The sequence below is a fragment of the Solenopsis invicta genome, chromosome 3, assembly GCF_016802725.1.
Source record: "Solenopsis invicta isolate M01_SB chromosome 3, UNIL_Sinv_3.0, whole genome shotgun sequence".
Lineage (NCBI taxonomy): Eukaryota > Metazoa > Arthropoda > Insecta > Hymenoptera > Formicidae > Solenopsis > Solenopsis invicta.
The window spans coordinates 24,108,663-24,121,502 of record NC_052666.1 but is presented as its reverse complement, the minus strand read 5'-3'; the positions used below and the strand labels follow the sequence as shown (position 1 = coordinate 24,121,502).

Genomic DNA, 12,840 nt, shown 5'->3' with positions numbered 1-12,840 from the left:
GCACTGTCCATGTCTCGATAAAAGAATTTTGTTGTTTTGCTAGCAATGGTTAGCATATTCTCCGTTGGTAGGCCCTGCGTTTGACTTATATATCGAATTTGATCGTATTCGGAACTGCCTGGATATAGAGGCCATCCCAGAAACAACTCTGCGACCACACACCCGAGCGACCACATATCTATTGCTTCACAATACGGAAGTCCCAGTATGATTTCGGGTGCGCGGTAGTATCGTGATTGCAGATAGGTGTTACAGACGGCTTTGGATACGTGAGAGGCCGATCCGAAATCAATGACTTTCACTCGATAAGGCTGACGCATCGGATCCACCAGCATAATGTTCTCCGGTTTCAAATCGGCATGTATCAATCCTAATTGCTGTAAAGATAAAGGAATTTGCTCAATTTTCAATATTGATTCAAGTACCAAGTAACACAAGCACTGACTACAATGAATACAATGTAAATACTGTACCTTCAGTTTCAATAGCGCAGTCAATACTTGCTGGAGAATGGGCCTGATGTACTTAAGAGGTAGGGGTGAAAATTTATTCTGCTTCAAGAAATCGTAGAGATTTTGCTCTAACATTTCGAATACCAAGCAGGTATGTGACTTGTGCTGGAAGCACTCGTAGGCGCGCACGAAATTGAACTCATCCGCATTTTCCTGACTAAGTCGAGACAGGATGGAGACCTGCAAAGTACGATATTTAAACATGATAAATTACCCAATGTAATACAGATTAAGTATATAAATTAGATGATGTTCGCAAATGTATTTAAATGCTCCGCGTCTTCTTTTTGCTTACGATGCGTACCTCAATCTGACCTTGGCGCGCATACGATGGATGGTTCTTTAGAATTTTGATGGCTACTATGTCGCTTGTTCCTTTTTTCCAACATTTTACGACCTTTAAGAAATCGATATGTCAATAGCTACTCATTCTCACGAAAAAAATAAACAATTAGTTTCAAATATAAAAGAATTTAAGTAACGCTGTTCTTACCTGCCCGAAAGTACCTCTGCCGAGAAACTCGAGGACCTCATACTGGTTGGTCATAGAGTAGAGAACTTCGTGCTGTACCAAGTGGTAATCCCCGTCGCCCTGGGGATTGCTGCTGCCGCCGCCATTGGCCGCGTTGGCCACTTGCTTGCTATGCGCCGTCATGCTTGTCTGCTTGCTGTGCTGTTGCTGCTGTTGTTGCTGCAGCTGTTGTTGCTGTTGGGTATGGTGCTGCGACACTACAGTACTACCCACCGCATTCGCGTTGGCGGAGTGGACTGCCAGGCCGTCACCATTACCTTCCCTCGACCAAGATTTTCTCTGTAGAAGGAATATACCTTATAAAAAATATTTGAGTGTTAAGAGATAGTAGAATACGGAAGATACAGCATCAAGTTGAGTATCTGGACGGACAGTAAAACGAGAGCAATCACAACGAGGAGCAATACATCTTTCGATATACAGTGACAGACAGTGACAGACAGAAACTTATTAACTTGACTGAATTTTTTCAGTTTAAATATTTATATATTGTATTTAATTTAAATACATAAAAAACTTGAACTTCAATTATAGTATATACATATATGTATTTAACTTGAAACGATTTGCATCAATGTACAATTTACTCTTTAACTTTCTATCCTTTTCTAGTTCAGAATTAGAAAAAGATAGAAAGTTAATCCGAGTTTAAAGTTAATCTACATTGGCAAAAATAGGTTTTAAAAACATAAATATTTCAAGTATATATATATTTAACTTATGATCAGTTGTACGAATCTAGATTAACTTTAATCTCGATTTAACTTTCTATTTTTTTTTCTAATTCAAAACTAAGAAAAAAATAGTAAGCTGAACCAAGTTTGAAGATAATCAACATTGATACAAACAAACCTTAAGTATATAAATACTTTAAATATTTACATGCTTAAATTAAATACATAAATACTCTCAAAATCTAAAGCGAAAAATCACTCGAAAATTGCACAAGCTCGAATTTCGCTCCTTTAGAGTAATGTTTCACTCTACGAAATTTAGAGCGTACTTGAAGAAATTTAATCAAGTTGAAATGTAGCCAAGTTAACAACTTTTTTCTCAATGTACAACCCTCGACGACGACATACAACTCGCATATCTTCGGAAAACCCAAAAAATGCGAGCGTACTACCTGCGACAAACGATCCCAAGAGCCAGAAATTTTTCGCGTTGGTATCGACGCGGCGAAGAGGAGCTTCGATCGCCGCCGATCGCGTGATTCACATTCGCGCTCCGTTGGAGATCAATTAACGAACGCGTGCCTGTAGAGCGAACGTTATGTATCGCGTATATCCCGCGCGTTCGTGCGTTCTATACGTGAACAACGGCGCCGTGAATCAAACGCCCGCTCATCGATCGCGAGAGGATCCAGGAAACGATCTCTCTCTCTTTCTTTCCCGGACATTAGAATAAAATGACCGATGTCCATTTCTACCAAAGGTCACTGCACCACTCAGTGAACAAATAATATAATTATCTTCAAATAAAAAATTTTAATCAAATCTGAATATTAGATTTAAAAAAATATCAATTAATTTGCAATTTATTATTTTGAAGTCTTAATTGTTAAGCGACTCATAAATATATGTATATCCAATGTAGATTAATCTCATAATTTAACTTATTCTTTATTTTTTTCTAATTTTTAAAATTAGGCAAAATAAATGAAATATATAATACAATTTCCTTTAAATAAATTTCTAAAATGGTATTAATCTTATGGAAAAAATAATTTTAATGTAATATTGCAAACAAAATATAAGAATTTTGAAAAACTATATTCATAAGAAGGAATGGAGTTTAAAGAACATTTTAGAATTAAAAAAAAAGTTTTGCTGTATCATTTTTGCATAAAAGTATGTATGAAATGTTCATGAATTATATAATTCTCTTTAAATATAACGTCACACTAGTGAAAATGTAGCAACTTTATTTATTATTACATTTAAATCATTGTTATAAACAATACTTTTTCACATCAATATTTAGCAATAATGTAACAAAAATATTTGTAAATCATTGCTTCTACTTCTTGAATTTTGTTAATTATTTATTATTTTAAAGATGGCAATGCCAAACGCTATTTATTAAAAGATATATATGCAGAAAAAAATTAATATCAAATCAACAATTCGTTGTTTCATATATAATCAAGAATATAAAAAATTTGATAATCTTAAACAGACATAATTTACTTACATGAAGAAACAAAATTTTTTTTATATTCTTGCTTGTACATGAAACAATGAATTGTTGATTCGATGCTAATTTTTTCTATGTACATATACACGAGCGAAAAGACATGTGACTTCCTTCCCGTTTTTAAAGTTGGAGAATCTCTTTAAATTTTAATCTCGATGTAACTTACTCTTAGAAGTGGAAAAAGATAAGGGGTGAATTAAATCGAGATTAAAATTAATCTAAAACGGTAGAAATGGACGCGAGTCCGCCCCGTGCGTCTGTCGCGAGTCGCCAATCCCCGGCGACGGTCGCGATTTCCACGAATCCGGCAGAATTTCGCGGACGTCACGCGGACGATACGTGTGCATCCCAGCGTTCGCGCGATATCCGCACAATGATGGTCGGTATATGAAATATGTAATGGGAGCCTTGAAAGCACAATCGATAGTTAACTACGCCATACGGAAACGTTATCTACGTCGCCTACTACGCCGCTCGTGACACCCCGCGCAACAACGGATCGCAACGATAGAGACGACCGAAACACGATCGCCGCGGCAGCGGCTCTGTAATTATCCTCACCGGTGCGCAGTTCGGATGCACGTGCACTCGGCGTATGATCGTTAATACGACCGGCCGAACGTTTCGGTGGCCGAGGAAGTGGCGCGGGGCGGGCGACCGAGCCGGAGGAGGAGGAAGGAATCTTTACGACTTCGAGGAATCGGATTATCCACGCGAAGACTCTTCCTCCATCAACGATACCGATACACCCGCTTCCGTGTAGCAACTACCGACTTTTCCGGTCCGTCGGAAAAGGAAAAATAAAAAAGAGAAAGAAAAAAATATGTATTCGTTATTTATTTATTTATTTATTTTTTAAATAAATGAAACTGCACCGCAGAGGCAGCGGGCACATACAATTCGGTCGTGGATTCTCAAATCGATCGGCTGGTCGTACGTCGGTATAGAAATATAGATGCGCAAAGCGCGGCGAGTATCGAGCTCGTTTATAGTAGTATTCATAAAGTTGGTTCCCGGTAATAGACGTCACTTTCTCACGACATTGCGCCGTACGCCCGCGAATCGGGAAATTAACGAGCATCAAGGAAATTGTGATACCTCCCTTGTCATTAGAAGCTCGTTAACTCTCGGACGTATGCGCGGCGCTTCGCTGTGAACGCTAATTCGAACGCGCGGCCGAGAGGATCAACCGAGGGACCGCCGCGCCGCGCGCTTCGTTGATCGTTGCGGAGTATCACGAGATATCGGCATGCATGCCAAATAGATTTCGTCGCTGGCTACTGTGTGCCGTTTAAACGGGCGAGAACGCCAGATTAGTCGGATGCGCATCGATTTAGAGCCAATCCGACAATCCGAAGTTCAATACGTGCCAGTCTCACACTGAGAAAAGGGTCTGATAACAGTTACCAAAAGTATTCTGTTTATCGAATTGATGCAATATTTAGTAAATATTATTAAACGTTGTAATAGATACAGAGAGAATTTGCTTTTAGAATTTATTCTCAGAACTATGATAGTTGTAGAATAACATGGACTTCGAGAATCTTACTAGAATTTTAACAAATTATTTCATGTCATAGAATAATAGTTATTAAATTTTTGTTAAATTTTATTAAAAGTATAGTCGTCGAATTGTTGTCCTTTTTGTCCCATAATTATCATGATTTTATTTTAAGGACAAATTATAAGAGAAAAATCTTATGATAGAAAGAAATGGTGGTAATTATTATATTTTAGCTATAATTCATAGTCATTTTCGGTGTCAACTATATATTTATAGTTGTTTCACACTGTGCAAATTAATTATTAGTTATTATTACTATGTAAGTAGTAAGCGAATGTTGAAAAAATCGTTATATTGATTGACTGTGATTTACTATAAAAATGTTTATTTTATTTTTACAAACGAAAAATATCTCCAGACGTTTTATATGATTGACCTTTGGAATCTTTCAACCTTTGTAATGTTTGTTTTATTATTTACAATTAATGTTAATTATTTATTATTGTATTTTGTTACGCGCTTATTTAAATTTGGACGTGACGTCTGGTCATTGTAATGTCGCCATCGTTTATTTTTAATTTTTAATTTAGATATCCGTCTTATAAGAATCTAAATAAGAATCATTTAGCATAATTTATATATTAATTAGGAATTCCAACAAAGGCTCTGTGTAACACGAAATGTATAAATTTAATTTCGCGGAATACGTCAGTTCTTTTTCTCTGTCGGTTATTAAATAGTTTTTTACACATGAAAATTTTTTAATTTTGTAATTCCACGATTCACTCTCGTTATATTGGCCGTTTTTCACATTTTAACTCATTGTCAAAGAGTACTAATACGAGCCAGTAAAAAAATTACTTTATAATTTAAAGTAGAATGTTTTCATAATTGGCTGAACTACAAAGACCAGGTTATTAGAACATCATAATAGCAGTATAATAATAAAAATAAAGCTCCTAATCAATTTCAATTTTGTGAAATTATAATCACAAATATCAAACATTTTTCTCTCAATGTAACCAACCGTTCAATAATAATTATTAAATATTTAGGAAAATAAAATTAACGTTTAGTTGATTTTAGTTGTATTAATATTAAATTAATATTGAATATTTGAATTTGTATTAACATTGAATATTTGAATAAAATTATTTCACCAAAGTTTTAGTGACAATCATCTAAGCCTGATTATTATTATCAGACTTTTTTCAGTGCAGCGTTACAACGAGGACGGTGACAGTCGTGTGACACGACGCACAGTTGATCAAAACATCAGAATCAGTAAATATTTTTCCTATGATAGCAGCTCGACATATCTTCCGTGCATTGAAATATAGCTAAATGTAAATAAATAATATTGAATAATAATTTGGATTCCCAAGCTCTGTTCTTCACAATAAAAGAATTGTAATAATTAATAATAAATTTGGAAAATTTGCAGCTATGTTAATTAAAATAATACTCAGAAATGATAAACAATAGACATTTTGTAAATCAATGCATCAAAAATACGAAGAGATATATCTCGTGAAGCACTTTCGAACGTTTAATCTTTACAGATGTTGAAATGTGTCATAGAGTAAAAAATATCTATGCTTACAATTAGATTACTCGGTTAAATGCTGTCAATTTGTTATAGAGTTCGAAAAAGTTATAAAAAATATTTCTACGTTTGAATATAACGAGTGCATAGATAATTAGAATTGCTACAGAAAATAAATTAAAAAATTGTTTAACATCTTTATTTCTTTTTAGATAACAATTGAGATTTTTATGATCAATATGTACTCTTAAAAAAATAAAAAAATAACAACCTTATGTTTTTTTCCACGTCCATTGATTTTACTGTTTCGATTCACTGTGCGATGTAACGAATGCGACGCAATAACGACATTACGAGATCGTTTTGTATATCGCGAACTGTGAAAATATTTTATATATCGCAAAGCGAAAATATTAGGAGACACTGATATCGCGAGCACAATGAATCAGCGAAAACATTAACGACGTGTGTAGCTACGAACCGTGCTATGTTACCGAATCGACATCGGGTCGCGACTACAATGCGAAACTTTGTCGGACAGGTAGAACGAGCGTGAGAGATCGTATCGAGAACGATGTCGTATCGGATGAGACATTAGTGCGATTCTTGAGCGTTAAGACGAGTTTAGACGACCTCGTTTCACGCACACCAGGAATCAGATTCACGTTCGAGCCTCGCTCCGAGGTCTCGGAATCGCGGGATTAGTCTCGTCGCGGATTAATCGCGGGGCGATCCTATTGAACGGGCGTCGTGACGCGACTGTCGAGAGAGATCGGCAAAATGCAACGGACGAGCGGTCGGGAACGACACGCGAACGATGGACGGTACAGTATCTTCTCGCTACAATCTGAGTAGACCTGAGCCTTTCCCTTTCGCCCCGGCTTGTAGCAAGAAGGCATCGGTTGCGAAGCGAGAAGTATCACGAACTCCGTTGCCAAAGCGCAGTTGTCTCGCGCTTCGGCTGAAACGACCCAACGTCTCCTACTGGCCTAGCGCCGTATGCCAATAAGCGGTTAACGAATCATTAAATTTTATTTGTCGGAGCGCTAAAGACGGCGACACGTACGCGACCGCGGAGAAAAGTTTCTCCCGCGTCTGCTCTCCATTAAGGAGAACACAGAAAACTGACGGAGGAACGTTACCGCAGTTATTCCCGTTCAAGTAACAACACACGCGTACCTACGTACGCGTGCACAACAATCGTCGGCACGAGAGGGTACGGAGCAGCGACGAAACGACAACAGGCTGCCGCGAAACACGAAACCGGCAAACAAATGACATTGAGACATTACGGATTGTTTGCTCATTGTGCAGATTACGCGCCATACTGAAAGAACGGAAATTATACAAAAAAAAGCTGCGCATTTGTAGCGAGAAATGTGGACAAACATTAAGAAAAGGTTCTCCAGTCTTTTCACGTGATATAACAACTTGATTAAATTTCAAGAATAAGTTTACGATTAATATACAGAGATGTTCCTGAATTTTTTTCAGTTTTTTTTAATCATATAATTTTCTTCAAAAGATTAAAATAACATTAAAATTTATAAGAAAAAGTTCTAAGGTATTTAATCATAAACAAAATTTAAAATTTTTTAAAAACTATAGTCATAAAAAAGAATAGATGAAATTTAAGGAACATTATGACATGAAAAAACAATAGAGGATTGTATCATTATCATGTAAGAGAGATTGTATCATTATCATAAAACATAGTTTTCCAACGAAAACGTTATCGCCGACCAATGGACGCTGAGATCTGGCAGGGGACGTTACTTGTTCTAGGAACAGTAGAGAGAAATTGAGGAGCAAGTGGTCAATAAGAACGCGCTAGTGAAAATAGAACTAAATATAGACAAATTGCTAGAGTCACATCAGGTCCAGACTCATTAATAACGACTTGTTAATATTTTTTATTTGATTCCGTGTAATTCCATCTTCTATAAAGAAAACATTTTAAAATAAATTATCGCTTTTAATGCCTAAATTTTATTCATTATTTATTATTTTAAAGGTGGTAATATCAAAAGCTTCTGCGTTAAAAGATATATGTGAAAATGTGACTTCTCTTCTCACTTTTTAAAAATAAACTGGAGAACCTCTTAATAACGAACACAGTTGAAGAACAGAAAGAGAGAGAGAGAGAGAGAGAGAGAACAGGAAAAGAGAATCGATCAACGTTATTAAATCAAACTCCAGAAGAAACCTAGTAATCAAACTTGAAATGCGAGTCTCTAATTTCAATTCTCTAATTCTGATCTTTAGCTCACGATTCAACGTGATCTTTACAGTGGACGAATACAGAGTAGAAGTCGACGGGCTAGATTTAGCGCGTCGAACGCGTAGACACGCGGGGACACGCGGATTGTTCGTCGAACAATTACAAGCGCGGCGACAAAAGAAAAAAAAAACTATAGGAAGCGTAGCATCAACTAACCTTCGTGCCACAGCGCTGGTACGGGTCTAAGAGCTTGATCGTCGAGGCTCGTACCAGGGTCTGCTGGTTCGGGCTACTCTTCTGCAGCGCATTATTGTTGTGCAGCGAACTAAACGTGGTATTAGCACCATTTACGGAGTACCGGAGACCATCCAATTGGTAGTCGCTGGTCGATTGGACCAATGCGTGCTGGATCACCGGCTGAGCCACGTTGTAATCCAACTTGCGCTTCTTACTGTGGTGGTGACCGGTGTTGTTACTGCTGCTGCTGCTGCTGCTGCTGCTGCTGCCGTTGACGCTACTCGTCTGCTGTGTTTGGATGAACATGTCACACATTCCCTGCAATCAGAAAGTAACGACCTCATTAATATCGAACGCGACGGCGGTCCATTAATTTCTTTACGACGTGAATTTTTATCCACTATTATATTCATTGATTACTTCTACTGAAAAAAAATCTGGTTGCATAAATTAGAAATCTGGTAGATCCAATCAACATGTGTATTGGGAAATGGACAAATCAAAATTTTTCTAAAAATATTGTTAGATGATTAATTCTTCCGTCAAATTAAACATTTTCCTTAATGATATTAAATTTCTATTGAATTAACTTAACTTTTCAGTGAAAGAAAGACGTTTAGTGAATATAACTAGAAGTTATATAAATCTAATCGAGATCCAATCACATCAGTTTTATTAATCCAATCAGAAAATGCTAACTAAATCTTTATAGTTTATATTGAACGTTCTATCTCAGCAGAGAGAATTTTCTTTTAGAAACCAACTGATTTCAGATTTCCATATAATACGAATTTTATATTACAATTTATCATACAATAGTTACATTCTAACCAATGTAATACAAAATAGTTTGACTTAATTTTACTAAAATTAATAAAATTTTTCGTCCATGTTGTTATGATTTTAACGGTTATTATGATTTTAAGAAGGTAAACTCTAACAAAAAATTCTCCCCGCACATAAAATATCAAATACAATTGTGAACTGGAAATTATTTGGGATCATCAAAATGTATTCTAATATGTATAGTCACGCAACTAATTATCCGGACACAGGACATTGATAGATTATTTTATGCTTAAATTCACCAAATATTATAATCTTATTATAGGGAAAAATCGATTAGAAGTGAAAACTCTTGCCAGAGATATATTTTCATCAGAAACAAACTTGTGTTAAAAAAACTGAAGAAATTCACTGTTCTGTTATTAACGAAATCAAATTAAAAGATGTAATTAAATAAAATTGTGACAAAGCACCGGTTTTGCTTTGTCTACCTTTATCTTCAGTCTAAAAACGTGTGTAAAAAAAAATAGTAAAATTGTGGCAAAGTAATATTAAATAAACAAAATAATTTTATACACAGTCACAAAATTAATTGTCCGGATATAAGATATAGAGAATTTATGCTATGAATCAAAAGCAAATTTTCGATAGAAATGCATCACTAGTAAGAGTTTTCACTTTCAATCGTGTTTTCTCTAAAAAAGTATTTGATAAATTTCTAGTACAAGATTAACTTCCACATCTTGGCTGAATGTCTTGCTAATATAATTAAAACATTTTTCTCGATGTCGAAATTGGTTTCTAAGGTAGAAATGTAATTGTTAGAAAAATAGCGCGTAAATGTTCTCTCGTGTCGCAGAAAAATAAAAAAACCGTAAATATTTGAGTAACTATTTCCCCTTGGACGTTTGAAAGATATCTCGGCATAAAAATGCGAGTCGTCATGGAGAAAAAAATACCGTGGAGAAAACAAAAAATAAGGCTAACAACCATGAATATTTTACAGCCTTCTTCGCCGACATGTGTGTCCATGACGTCGGTTTGGGTCAGTGATTCTCAAAGAGTTTTGTCGCCAGATATCATACTTCTACGCGTGAACCCGTCGTGGAGTGGCCGCGCTTCCATTTCGTCCCTCTGTCCTTTCAATAAATATGACTGGTCGTTTGCGAAGAGCAAACAGTTTCCACGGGGCTTACTGGTTGAACCGACTTGAGAACACTCTTTCGTCCTCACCTGCTTCGTCGCCGTCATAGCTGAGAATTCCTACCGCCCATTTCTAGACTATTAACCACTCTTATCGTGCGGATATATTAAAGTTTTATGTCTCGAAACAACCTGTCAGTTTCGGGACTCTATTTTAAGAACTTCTAAGCTCTTCAGCCCATCACGAAAAAAACCGTAAAACTCGAAACGCGCGCTACCATGTCCTACATTGAAAATTGCTTCGTACGCAAAAAAAAACGAGGTCCGTATCACGCAAGATGACCCACTATGAATGGAGAGCTCCACCCAAAACGTTATCGCGCTTCCAGCGCCTGGTTCTCGACATTAATCAGCTTGACGTCAAATCGAAAACGTAATTCAGATTAAACGTGTTCAATTAAATTAATGATTTAACGTCGCGTCCTTAATTGCGACGCGACGCGTCGCGACGGTGCAGCGCGTAGCGTGTGGTTGTACCATTTTCTCATTTACTATCAAGTCACCGTAATTCCGTCTGATCGTGCTCAGATACGTAGTATTGCACAATGCGTCTGTGTGACTCATAGTCGGAGTTGCCGCCCGAATAATACCGGGCGTACAAAAACATCCGATCGATCGCAATCCCGCAATGTCTCGGAAACACGACGCGATTTCAATTCTACCTTCTCTCGCGGGTCCTCCCTCCTCCCCTTCATCAATCTATCTATCATATCGGCACGCATCTCGTACTCTCTCTCTCTCTCTCTCTCTCTCTCTCTCTCTCTCCCTTCCACTCTCCTTATCGTTCTCGCCGTCATTTACCCGCGTGTGCGACGTGCTCTAATTATAGTGCTGACTGTCAGAAATGCTGCTCGGCATTATGAACGATCTACGGTACCACAAGGTACAGTTACGTTTAAGTTAACCGGCTCGACACCCGTCGGATCCTAACGAAGTGGTGCGAACAAGTAGTACGACCGTGCCGGTCGCCTGGCGAACTGTAAAAAAAGCTCCGCATCTTGGCACAGGGTTGCAGCGAGGCATGGCTCTTCGCGTTATCCAGTTTTAACCGAGGTACCGAGCATGATATATTGAAACACTAGTTGAAGAGACTATTATTAATAACGATATCACATTCAACGTTTCTTGGAACTTTGTTTAATTACATAGTAGTCACTGATTTACGAAAAAATTTAGTTTACGTGAACTTTCGGAGAATCGATTCTCAAGTACAAAATATAGAAGACTTTTGCGAAATAAAAAAGCAAGACTTACACACGTGACATACACGTAACGATATATTACCCGTATATTTTGCTCAGCGTCACTTAAAGCGGGCAAAATATACGGGACGCGGAGAACGTACGAAGGCAAATGGAAATCGCGGTAATCCGTTTCAGCGAAATAATAAGCAGCGCTCCGTGAAACTTGCCGGGAATGTGTTCGGGGTAATTCATCAGGTCGCGTCACGGTGACTCAGCCCCGAGTAAAAGTAACGAAACTTTGCGTCACCCTGTAGGCGGCCCCCGCGCCCGTAACCCGTGTGCATGTGTGTCCGCGCGCGTTCGTGTACGAGCGGGTACGTAGGTATGCATCACGCGCGCTTATATTCCGCGCGATGAGTCAAGCCGATCGATTGATGAACGGAGAAATCCAAGCTTACTCACTGAACGAAATTTTTGTTGCGAAATTGCGAAGTAGCCAAGTAACAGTGTAATTCGAGTGACCGCGGTCTTGACAGACCTTGCGACCGCGCCTACAAGGTGACGCAAAAATACGCAACGAGAGGGGAAGAGTTGATCACGAATACCGCTTTTCTAGCAATCTTTTATTACGCCGCGGAAAAAAGCTTCGTTAACTCGACTAAATTTTTCAACTTGATTAAATTCCTTCAGTTCAAGTGCTTTTGTATTTATTTGCTAAATATCGTAAAGTCAGTTAAACGTCAGTTTAAAAGAGTAAAAATAGAACTTGTAAAGTTATTCGAATAATTTGCCAGTCTAATAGCTACAAAAATAACTACAGTACTATTCAGTTCTACAGGAGTAAACCTTGACTCTTATAGACTAGCAAATCACTTAAAAAGCTCAATTTTCACTTTAGGAAGTAAGTTAAATATATAAA

The 12,840-nt window shown here is 37.4% G+C and overlaps 1 protein-coding gene across 9 annotated transcripts in view; it reads right to left on the bottom strand.

Moving 5' to 3' along the window:
• LOC105201039 (homeodomain-interacting protein kinase 2) overlaps positions 1-12,840 on the bottom strand; it is a 49,382-nt gene that overhangs the window by 19,867 nt on the left and 16,675 nt on the right. For 7 of the 9 annotated variants that reach the window (XM_011168883.3, XM_011168889.3, XM_011168886.3 and 4 more), the window contains exons 2-6: positions 8,728-9,066; positions 1,006-1,323; positions 817-909; positions 474-692; positions 5-377 (exon numbers count right to left, since the gene is read on the bottom strand). In XM_011168883.3, the coding sequence (XP_011167185.1) occupies positions 5-377; positions 474-692; positions 817-909; positions 1,006-1,323; positions 8,728-9,063 (1,339 nt within the window). In that variant the 5' untranslated portion in view covers positions 9,064-9,066. Of the gene's footprint in view, positions 1-4; positions 378-473; positions 693-816; positions 910-1,005; positions 1,324-8,727; positions 9,067-12,840 lie in introns of those variants that run through there. The other 2 variants (XM_039447388.1, XM_011168887.3) reach the window with 1 other exon arrangement.